Source organism: Kryptolebias marmoratus, linkage group LG21 (genome assembly GCF_001649575.2).
Source record: "Kryptolebias marmoratus isolate JLee-2015 linkage group LG21, ASM164957v2, whole genome shotgun sequence".
Lineage (NCBI taxonomy): Eukaryota > Metazoa > Chordata > Actinopteri > Cyprinodontiformes > Rivulidae > Kryptolebias > Kryptolebias marmoratus.
In genome coordinates this window covers 23,622,483-23,634,574 of record NC_051450.1, presented here as the reverse complement: position 1 = coordinate 23,634,574, position 12,092 = coordinate 23,622,483, and the positions used below count along the sequence as shown (strand labels likewise).

At 40.7% G+C, this 12,092-nt stretch overlaps 2 protein-coding genes across 2 annotated transcripts in view; both read right to left on the bottom strand.

Annotated features, from left to right (window-relative positions):
* Positions 1-1,636, bottom strand: part of LOC108251471 (transmembrane protein 200C) — an 8,563-nt gene extending 6,927 nt beyond the window's left edge. The window contains exon 1 of the mRNA XM_037973057.1: positions 1,374-1,636. The gene's annotated coding sequence lies outside the window, so the exon portion shown is untranslated. The remainder of the gene's footprint in view (positions 1-1,373) is intronic.
* A 561-nt stretch (positions 1,637-2,197) lies between these two features.
* LOC108228499 (lethal(3)malignant brain tumor-like protein 3) overlaps positions 2,198-12,092 on the bottom strand; it is a gene marked incomplete in the record, with an annotated part of 13,366 nt that continues 3,471 nt past the window's right edge. The window contains 6 exon segments of the mRNA XM_037973052.1: positions 2,198-4,774; positions 6,582-6,644; positions 6,758-6,921; positions 9,128-9,201; positions 11,212-11,292; positions 11,453-11,581. Coding sequence (XP_037828980.1) covers positions 4,592-4,774; positions 6,582-6,644; positions 6,758-6,921; positions 9,128-9,201; positions 11,212-11,292; positions 11,453-11,581 — 694 coding nt within the window.

Below are 12,092 nucleotides of genomic sequence, written 5' to 3'. Positions count from 1 at the left end.
TAGATTTATTTTTAAAGCACTTTTCAGCACAAGGCGACTCAAAGTGCTTAAAGGTTTACATCCAGTGTATAAACCAACAGAACACAGTCCATCTGTTGTCTTAAATTTGGTGGTGTTGCAGTTAAACTGAAATGTTTTGGGTTTCTTTCCACAGGCTTCTCACAACAGTTTGTTGGAAGTTTGTCCCTTTTCCTCCTGACAGAATTTGAACAACGAAGTTAGTTTATACACACCTTTCAGCTCTGCCCACACATTTATGAGCTTTATTATCATTAAGTCACGGTGTAATTAATTTTGGGATGTGTTGAGGCTCACGGTCCATTTGGAAGACCCATGTGTGTCCAAGCTTTAACTTCCTTGCTTGTGTCTTGAGATGGTACTACAATATTTCCACAAATTGCTCTTTCCTCATGATGCCATCTATTTTGTGAAGTGTCTCTCCTGCAGCAAAACACCCCCACAACATGATCCTGCCACCCCCATACTTCTCAGCTGAGATGATTCGATGTAACAATGATCATTATGGCCGAACAGTTCAATTTTAGTTTCATCAGACCACAGGACATGTCTCCAAAAATCAATGGTCTTTGTCTCTGTGTGTCCCTCCAATGAACTCGAATGATGTCAACTAACCAATCAAAAGCTTTCAAAACCATGCTATCATCATCATCATCATCATCATCTGGGCTTTCCCAAAGTGTTTAAAGACATTGTAATCTTAATGTATGTAAAACTGTGATATTGAGGAAAGGAACAAAAAATCCTGTCTTGTTATTCAAGCATTTATTAGATAGGAACAATTTTGGGAATTCTAACTGATCTGAAACAAGAAAGATTAACCCGATTAATGTGAGACAGTGAGAAAAAAAATAGTTCTTTGTCTTTTTATACAGTAGATGGAAACATCCTGGAACACCCTGAAAAAAGAAACAGCTAAAATAAATAAATAAAAGATCAGAAATAATCTAAATCATGTTCAGGATAGATGGAAATGAATGTTCTGATCCAGACTGGTTACAGAGATCAGTACTCATCTCTGCAGCCTGATACTAATTAATACTGATCAATCACTCAGAGAAGAACTGCTCTTCAAACAGCTGGTTTCTTTTTAAATATTTACTTCTGCAGAACATAAACTGATAAAGATCAATTCTGATTGTTTTCTGGTGCAAATTCATCTCAGACAAATATTGACATCTCATGCAGTTTGATGAGATGATGGAGCTCCACACTTTGCAGGTTTGAACTGAGAAAGCTCCTCAGATGGGAAGACAAATGTCTTCAACTACAAAAGTCCAGTGGTTTTGTTTTTTTAACATTTTTTGTTCAATGCTGATCAATCACATACAGATGAACAGAAGGTGTGTTCTCACTGATGAAGCTGCAGCTGATTCATGTTTCTCCTCCTCCTGCTCCTCTGATGTCTCTTTAAATGTGTCCTCCTCCTCCTGCTCCTCTGATGTCTCTTTAAATGTGTCCTCTCATCGTCTCCTCTGCTCCTTCCTTTGACAAACCTGTTTCTGCAGCAATGCTCGGAGTCAGAATCTCCTCCTCCAGCAGAGACAGTTTCCTCCCACTAAAAAAACACACCTTTCTCCCAGCTCCACTCGCACAAAATGCAGCATACACACAGGGGGGGGAGACAGAGAGAGAGGGAGAGAGAGAGAGAGAGAGAGAGAGAGAGAGAGAGAGAGAGAGAGAGAGAGAGAGAGAGAGAGAGAGAGAGAGAGAGAGAGGAAGGTTCTTCTGGTATGCAGGAACACTATTAGTTCAAATGTGTTTTTTAGATAAAACTCATCAAGCTTGTCTCCATCATCTGGTTTAGACAGGCTGTGTGTGTGTGTGTGTGTGTGTGTGTGTGTGTGGTCAGCAGGTGGCGCTGTAAGCCACGTTACACTCAACAGTTGGAATCAATCAGCAGAATCTTGAGTCCTCTGTGATATTTAGGAGAAATAAGGACACGGCTCTGTTATTCAGAGAGGATTGATCATGTTTCAGAAACAGCTGATCTGTCATGTGATCAGCAGGAACCTGTTTCTACTCTCACACACACTCACACCAATGACTATCAAAAGAGAAAAAGAAAAACAGCAGCTGTTTCTGACATGACACTGATCCTGGATCTTATCCTGATCCAGATCCAGATCCAGAATACAGGATTGACATCTGACATCTACTGACATCTCACCTGGTTTGGTTGTTTTTCCAGAAACTTTATTGATCTCGTCAAAAAAACACTGACAGAAATAGCAGTACAGGAAGTAAATATAAATATCAGCTGTTACCATGGGAACCTGAGGAAGCCTGTCCTTTTACAAACTGAGCATGTGCAGCTTAGCGCCCCCTGGAGGCGCCGGTTTGAGTTCAGTAATGCCCTCTCTGGAACATCAGGGAGGGGGAGGAGTCAGCTTTTTGGTTTAAATGCAGCAGGACTGAAATACAAATCTATTTTAAATAGAAAGCTTAAAATAGAACTCTATAAGACAGAAGTTAACAACAAATTCTCTGAAATACTGTAGAATACAATTATAAACTCTGGAATTAAAACTCCGACCACCAAAACACTTCAGTGATTAACCAATCGCAGCAGAGCAGAGAATGATGCAACTGGTAACATCCAAAAAGTAAAATCCTGAGAGCAAAGTTGCTAGGAAGGGGTGGAGCCACAGTCTGATGTCATCAACTACTTCCTGTCAGAGACCAGCCGACTGATGAGTCACGACATAAACGACAAAATGAAACAGTGACGGGACAAGAGGACTCATCTGATGCTGAATTTCACTGAGATTTCCTCAATATCTCATTAACATGTCATTAAGATATTAGCGATGTCTCATTAACATGTCAAATATACGAGTGATGTCTCAAAAACATCTCATTACAATGTTAATATTGTTAATATAAGAATGATATCTCATACACAGGGTTATATCTCAATAACCTGTCATTAACATAATAAAGATATCTCATTAACATAATGACATCTTAGTAGTTTAGCATCGATTCAGCATTTCATCACCATCTCATTAATGTTAACATATTACTGACAACTCTTAAACATGGAGACATATCATTACCAACTCATTGTTAGCTCATGTTAGCTTAGTATCTCTTCAGAATATCATTAAAATCAAGATATGTCAGTAACATGGCACTAACAGTAATAATGACGTCTTGCCCCATTAACATGTTATTACCATTATCTCAGTGACATCATGATCTAATAATATATGATCTTATAAGACGGAAATAACATCTTGTGTTAAAAACTCATTGACTTGATATTTTGTTGACGTGAGGATGTTTAAACATGTCATGAGAAATATCTTCAACATGGTGATAAAATTTCATTAAGAACTTAGCGTAGTATCTCTTCAGCATGTCATTACCATCTTATAAATTATATTAACATAATAATGACATCTAAACATGAAGTACACATATGATTACCATTTCATTAACAAGATAACATTTCATCATATCATGCCACTAACACGGCCATGACATCTGATCGTTGTAGTTCCATTAACCTATAATCTCACTAACATATGAACATGTTAATGACGGGTTATAAACAAGATACCATCAAAATGTTTCTCATACACTGACATGATAATAACCTCTTGTTCATGAATGTCGTAACATGTCATTAACATGATATCTCAGTAACATCTCAAACTTTGAAATTTTGTTGCTGTGATGACGTCTAAACTATATTATGGGATTTTATCACATTTCTCTGAACATGTTTTCATATCTTCTTAGATGTGATAACAATATAATCTTATAAACATCTCACTGACATGATAATCATTAGCCTAATATTGTCATCTCATTTCATTGACATTTTAAAGATAATCTTATCTCTTTAACATAATGACATCTTTTTAGCATTCTGCCAATCTTTTGTGTGACGTGGTCTTTTTAACTTTCTTACTTTACTTTTGGTTTACCTCTGACATGATTGACAGTTTTCTGAATTTTTTTTCATAGTAAAACTTTCAATCACTCAAAAGACTCTTTAATTGTAAAACTATTAAATCCTATTCCTTGTTTTAAGAGGCTTTCTTGTGTTTGGATTCATGTTTTATTTGATGTTTCATCTTATTATTTTGTCATTAAAAGTGAGATTTTAACAAAAAATGTCATAATTAATATTTCTCTAACTGTCCTGACATGTTTTTTTGTTGTTGTTTACTTTAGTTGAAACAAACTCTGTGGCTGAGATCCACTTCAGGCTCTGCCCACATCCAGCTGGATCACCTGTTCAGTCTGAGCATCATCACAACAGATGTTTCTCTGCATCTCTGAAATCTTTTTACATTGTACTCGCAGGTGATAAGCGCCTGCCTCCAAAAAGAGGCGGAGCCTGAAATGAAGCTCAAGTGTTCGGGTTTGGAGTAACACAAAAATGGAAACAGCAGTTATCTCTGTAGGATACCCACCTGCTGACACCTGAGCTCAGTGTGACATCACAAATTGAAATCTGTGTGGTGATTGGATGATACAAGGCTGAGAGGGATGGGCTAGATGAGTAAGGGGCGGGGCTTTAATTGTGGTGATTTGAGTTTCTTCAGACACTAGTTGCACGTCAGGTGCTAGAATCCTGAATGTGTGATTGGCTGTTGTCCTCAGCATGTGATTGGCTCTTGTCTTCGGCATGTTTAAACATCAATATGGAGTTGTATATTTTGAGAGCAGGGCCAAGTTTGATTGACATTATCCTGACGATGTCCTGTTGGGTGAGCAGAAGAAAGGCCCGCCCATCTATTTGCTAAAAAACAAACAAAAAAAGCAAGTACCAATCAGATCACAGCTGTTTAAATTTTAAACATGTTTAATCTTTAAACATCAGGCCAAGGAGGAGCAGCAGCTGTTTATCAATCAGGTAATAAATCCTGGAACCAACAGGTGTTTTCTCTGTCTCACAGGTAAATGCAACAGAGAGCAGCAACCTAAAATTTACTTCTTCACAAAGTGATTATCTTGCTGAATAGTACAACTAATGAAAATGGCTTCTTGGTTGAATTCGGAACTATATATCAGTCAGTTTAAAGACTAATTGTATGAAATTTGGCCAGGGTTTGTTTTTAGTTAGAAAATTCCATGACCCCCTCTAATGTAAGGTGTATATTTGCACAAAGCATACACTCTTTACCTTAGGGACAGGTTTGGTCCCATTGACTCCCATTATAACCACATATTTTTGACATAATGTAATCCTGACATAGTCTTTTCTATGAATAACTAATAAATCTAAGCTCGCCGCTCATTTCTCCAGGAGGCAGTTCAGAACAGAAGGAAACTCCTGCTGCAGTCTTACAGTCCTTGTAGGACAGTGAGGAGGATGTTCCTGAGGAAGATGTTACCAGCAGAGAGGAGTCAGCTGAGAGCCAGGAGGGATGAAGGTAGTAATCCTACCAGGACAGAGGGCCCTGCAGCTCCGAGGAGGAAGAAGAGGAAGAGGCATGGAGATCAAGGTTTGGGGAAATCCTGTGGTCTCTCACACAAGAAGACACGCAGCCATTTTTTATCCCTCCTCCCTCGAACCCAGGGCTGAATGACTTTACACTTGCAGGATCAGCAGCTCTAAGATTGCATTTGACCTTTTTGTCCCTGAGGACATCCTGCAGCTGATCGTGCACCGGGAGGAGGTCAGGAACTGACTGGAAGGCCTTGAATGAGGAGGAGCTGCAGGCCTGCTGAGGCTGCTGATTCAGGTCACAGTACAGGTCGACCACGAGACTCTGGGACGATGAGACACGGCGAGCAATTTTTGGTTTGTGGCATCTACTCCTGCTGTCTGCAGACAAAGTACCTTCGGCTCATGTTCCTGCTCCACCACACGGCAGACATCCTCTGCAATAATGCCTTTGTCCTGGTCCCCTTTGTGGACCGCAGCTGGACCAGCACCAAGTGCTTCAGGTGGCTTCTTCTCTCACAGCCCGGCAACAAGGGCTGATTACTAAATATTCCACTCTGCACCTTATTTTTAGATGATGCTTACTTTGTTTTTTATTTTGAGTTTTTATGACAAGGTATAAAAATGTCAAAGAATATGAAAAAATAAAAAAAAATTATATTTTCTGTTAGGTCTGAAGCTGTTGAAATGATCTGATGCAATATAAGTAAAATTACACATTTTTATGAGAAGGACCATTCAGGGCCTTAAGGCTAAAGGTATATCTTAAGTTTTGAAGAGCAAATTGGAAAAATGCTGTTTGAATCATTTATTTAAAGTGGAGAGAAAGCCTGCTAACATACAACAACTTTACTCTCCATCTGTATCTGCCCATGACTTTGCATTCTCTGTTTATCTTTCTAACAAAATCTGAAACTAGTCCAATACTTCTGTGTCCTGTCAACAATCAGACAGACAGGCAGCTGGGTGTCCATCCTGGATCTGGTTCTAGTTCTGGTTCTGGGTCTAGCCTGGTTACCTGCTGCCTTCTGCATACTCAGGAAGTTGATTTAATTTCTTAATTAGGTTTACAAACAACCACTGTCTGATTGTCTGATTGGTACTAGTAGTGAATCAATGTGATGTCATTAAATCTGCAGCAGCTGATTGGTTGTCTCACCTCATCTCTGAATTGTTTGGCTTGTTCCTCACAGCCGGGGAGAGACTCGATAAACTCTGACACCTGTAGAAACACACAGGTGAAAAAATAACATCACTGTTACCTACTAACCAAAATGATCACCATGGTAACCAGTATGTTTAAAATCCAGAAAGCAACTGATCTGTGTCACTCACCTGCTGGACGCTCCAGTGCTGGACAGCATCTGCGTGGACTTTGGCCACGCCTGGTAGCAGTTTACGGTGCTGCTCCCAGCAGAGGGACAGGTCCCGTCCAGGCTGCGGGGACATGGCAGACAGGAAGACTGACTGATGGAGGGCAGCCTGAAGACTGGACTCTGCTGCATGAGACACACAGAGACATCTTAGGAGACAACATGAAGCCACGTCTCCCTCTTTTCCACACTTTAGATAATCAGCTTCTGCTGAAGCAGGGGTGTTTTTGACCAGGTGCTGGAACCGTCAGTGAGTTAAAGCTGAGACAGCAGGCTGTCTATAGAAGAAGTGTCATGTGACCGTCATCAGGATGATCACCCATCATCACAACCAACACTGCAGATACTACGGTCAGCTGTTTCCATGGAAACAGCCACTGGCTCTGCCCACCGTTTCCATGAAAACAGAGTTCAGGAGAGTCGAGGGCAACGAGGTTTGAAAAGTGACGCACCGCCTCAAAGACCCACTACTCTGACTCCGCCCCCACAGCTGTGACATCACACAACTCTTTACGGTCACTACGTTTTCCAACAAAAACACCAAACTTAACAGAAAATACAAAGAAAGGAAGAAGATTAACATTAAAACATAATCTGAGAATAAATCCACAAGTTTTACATTTATAAACCTTAGGTTCACATTTATAAACCCTCAGCTTCACATTTATAAACCCTTAGCTTCACATTTATAAACCCCAGCTTCACATTTATAAACCTCAGCTTCACATTTATAACCCTCAGCTTCACATTTATAAACCTTAGTTTCACATTTATAACCCTCAGCTTCACATTTATAACCTCAGCTTCACATTTATAAACCCCAGCTTCACATTTATAACCCCTGATTCACATTTATAACCCTCAGCTTCACATTTATAACCCTCAGCTTCACATTTATAAACCTTAGTTTCACATTTATAACCCTCAGCTTCACATTTATAACCTCAGCTTCACATTTATCAACCCCAGCTTCACATTTATAACCCCTGCTTCACATTTATAAACCTTTGTTTCACATTTATAAACCTTAGTTTCACATTTATAAACTCCAGTCAACATTTGTTGTTGGCGTTTCTCTGGAGAACCGGAGTTTTCCTGAGGTTCCTTCTTTCCTCGCCCCGTTTGCTCTCTGATGCGGAGGTAATTTGAATAAATTCGAGCACAAACTTTCATGTGTGTCTAAGTTCTGCGTTCTGCTTGTGTTCCGTTTGTCCCAGCATGTTGACGTTCTGTCACCGGTTCTATCCTCAGGGATGCATCAGACATTCTGATCATAGGTTTGATACACCATTTCTGTTCCTGTGACTCACTTCTTGGAAACAAAAGAAATGTAATATTTAAATTTCAATGACAGTTGTTTAGTCTGTAACTCTGCAGGTTTTTCTTCCAGTCATGATTCGTTTTTCATGTAAAAATCTGTTTTTGGGATTACTATCAGAAAATCTAATCACCTGCAGCACTTTAAACTGCTGAAAACAGGGTTTTTTTTCTTCTGCAGCAAAGAGACATGTCAACTCTCTGCTCTGTGCTTCGTCTTCCAGTGGTGCAGAGGAGGAGGAGGAGGAGACAAAGGAAGATGAGGAGGAGGCAGAAAAGCTGCAGTCAGCAGTTTGACATTTTTCTGCAGAACAGTCGAACTGCAGCTTCAATGAAAGGTGATCAGCACAAACATCGTGCCTGCTCTGACATCATTCTCTGGTTTCCATGGAAACAGGAGGACATTATCTTTTCTTCTGAAGTGGTCTCAACAGGTGTTACAGCTCCCCCTGGTGGTCAGACAGAAGACTTGTTTCCTGATGAGCTGGAACAGCTTTTTTTCTGTCATCCAGTGAATGTAAACAGCAAACAGCTAAATGCGCCACATAGGCCTACACATGAATGATGCACACTCCAAAACACAAAAACAAAAAACTAATGCAAAGGGAAAAAATGCTGCAATCACATAAAATAGACAGAAGCAAAAGGAAATATGCTGCAAAAAACAAAGACACCAGCAAGTAAGAAAAAAGATGCAAACTGACTCCACACAATGGAAGTGCACCAGACCACTCTTACTTCTATTTTGTGTGACTGCGGCATTTTTCTTTTGCTCACTTTTTTTTTCTTTGCATTCATTTTTTGTGTTTTGGAGTTTGCATCATTCATGTGTTTCTGGCACATCTAGCTGCTTACTGCATGTTTAGCTGTTTACTGTGCGTTTGCACCTATTGCCTACCATACCTGACAGATCTATGTCACAAAAAGTTTATAAAAAACGGTGGCCTGCATCAGCTCACCGCTCATCTGCTGCAGAATCCAGCTGGATGGCTCAGGAACTCACTGCAGATCATACCTGGACTGATGGCGCTGATTTGAAGCTCCTCCACTTCTTGTTTCACACGAAGGAATTTGGTTGGTTGGGAGAGTCTGAAGGCGGAGCCAAAGTGGAGGAAGAAGAGAATCACCATCAGTAAGAGACAGATGAAAAACCTTCTGTGGACAATTTAATCTGCAGAGTCAGACAAATTTTATAAAAAAAAAAACAAAAGGAGGTTATCACGTTTCGCTTTCGCCTCTGCATGTGAGTATGACTACACCTCAAACTTCGAGTTGTTGCCAAAAACACAACATTAAAACATAAATTACACATCAAGCTCCTCCTGCTGTTGGCGAAGTCGAACACGTTTTTCTTCTCTCCGTTTCCCCCTCCCCCCATCTGCTTTTTAATTGTTTTTCTTTCTTTGGAGCCTCTCTTTGCATAATATCCAAATTATTATTATGGATCTGGTCAGCTGGTCTCTCAACACAATAGATCTAATTTTGTCGACGACAAGGCTGGGCACAGGGGGGTCCTTCTGCCCCGATGGGTCATTTCCAGCCAGACACACCGTGGCTTCCCGGAGCAAGCGGAAGATTGGTTTTTTTTGGAATGTCAGTCATGGATCTTGAAAACGTATACGTAATTGGATTTTTAACAAGATTTCTGCTTTTGGGCTTGCCGGTTTCCAGGTGTTTCGTGAAATTTGGAAGACACGGGCAGCTGTTTGTCCGAGGCTGCTGCTCTGTGTGAAGGAATGTGCCGAGCAGAAAACACTCAGACTCGGTTTGTGAACACAGGCGAATGGAGCTCAGAACTTTCTGACTCGGACCGGCGATAGTGACCACTTTAATTTGGCTGTTTGGATCATCATTGAGATGTCCCAGTAAGACTTTTAAGGCTGACTTCAAATTAACGGCATTGGCCTGACCTAAAAACAACTCTGATATCTGAATCTGGCTCCACTGAGTCGGACTTAGATGGCTGGGTATCTCAAAATTTTCCTGGATGTTTTGTAAACTTGACACTCTTTGCCCAGCAGCCCCCCCCCAGGACACCTGCGGATCTGTGCCGGCCCCCTCCCCGACCCGAGGCCGGCTGATAAAACTTTCCATCACGATCAGGACTAAGGCAGGGAGGCCTATCTGGCATTCCTCACCTCAAACTCAACGTCTTTGCTGGCACCCTCTTTCTTTTATATCTGTGTCTATGTTGCTCCCTCCCTTCATTTATCTTTAGTTCATCTTGCATGTGTCTTTCATTTAGATTCTATTAGTTGGCCTTTCATTAAAATGTATTTAACTTTTAGCTGGCCTTCGTACCTTTAGTTTAGTTTTTATCATGTTTGGTCGCCTGAGGTTTTTAAATCCTAGTTCAGTTTCTGTTAGTTTTCATTATATCTTAGTTTTCTCAGTTTATCTTGCATGTGTCTTTCATTTAGACCATATTAGATTTCATTTAGATTATCCCAGCTCATATTTTAGATTTTGTTGTGTATGGTTTGACTCTGTATTTTTGTGTAAAATCTTATAAAGCCCTTTGTATAGAAATAAATTTGACTTGACCAGAAATTCAGGAGGTGATTCTGCATGGGGGCGGATGCAGCGCCGCTAAGCTGAGAGGGCCGTTCGCTGCTACTTGGAACAGACTGCAACGGACTGTGAGGACAACAGAAACCATCATTGCTCCCGTGCTCTCCATCCACAACTTGTGTACCTTAAAACCCAGTAAATGGGCAGGAAAAACAAAATAAAACAGTCACCTCTGACCCCCTCACATCCTGGACACTGTTTTTTTCATCTCCTCTTGACTGGCAGAAGGTACAGAAGTCTTATTGGTTTTATTGTGAACAGTCTGCTGTTTTGTTTATTAAAGTTTAAATGTTTTATGTCAGTCTGTGTGTGTGTGTTATATAACCTAGTTTTATGTAACATCCTGAGATAATCTGCTGACAACAATCACCCACACACACCACGCTACATCCTGACCTTTATTCAGGAAATCTGCTAAGAGACAAATGAATGCAGGCAGAAAGACAGGTCTGACGGATTTATGGATTAGAGCCAATCAGAGAACTGTTTCTGCTGCAAACACCTGCCTCACCTGTTTGTCTGTCTCACCTGACTGTCACTCGTCTTCTCTTTCCCAGAGGAAGCAACAGTGTCTCGTCTTTAGGCTCTGTCTTCACCTGAACGCCTCTCCTGGTCCATAGGCAGACAGGTAAACAAACAATTAGTGTGACGATAATGAAACAGAGCAGAGCGCCCCCTGCTGTCTGATTGTAACATTACAGTGAACCTTTATGAGTCAGGGTTTGTTGTTCCTTACATCTTTGTCAGATCTCACAGTAAAAGGTTTTACCTGTAAGACTGGTTGCTATGGTGATGTATAGCAACAGGTACAAGGGTAACAGACTTTTCTCCTCCCAGCCTATCAGGAAGCACCACCTCCTTACGCATGTTAATGTCTGAGTATGGACAGCCAAAGGCACTGGACAAGTAAAAGAGAAGAGACCAAGGGACAAAGAAAGACAGAGAGACACTTAAACAACGGTTAAAAACTGAGAAAAAATGGTGTCGATCCAGTTCAGTTTATTTATATCAATCCTGGTCCTGCATGTTTTAGATGTTTCTCTGCTCTTCAGCAGGTCTTCAGGTTAATCAGTAATTGATTCAAATCAGGTGTGTCAAAGCAGAAGAACACCTGAAACACATAAGATGGTGGCTCTCCAGGACTGGACACCTCTGATTTATACAGTGCCAATTCACAACAAACGTTCTCTCTGAATACTGTAGAAAGTCCAAGTCATAAATCTGAGTCATTTTATTCTAATTATAATACAACCCACCCATAAACAGAACATCAGGAAACACCAGATAATAAGTTTTCAAAGGAAGACAGAAGACTGCAGCAAATGTGAATTTCATCTCAATCTCCCATCCTGAGCAGCACAGAGGCCACAGTGGAGAGGGACTGAGCATCCAAGGACACCACCTGTCCT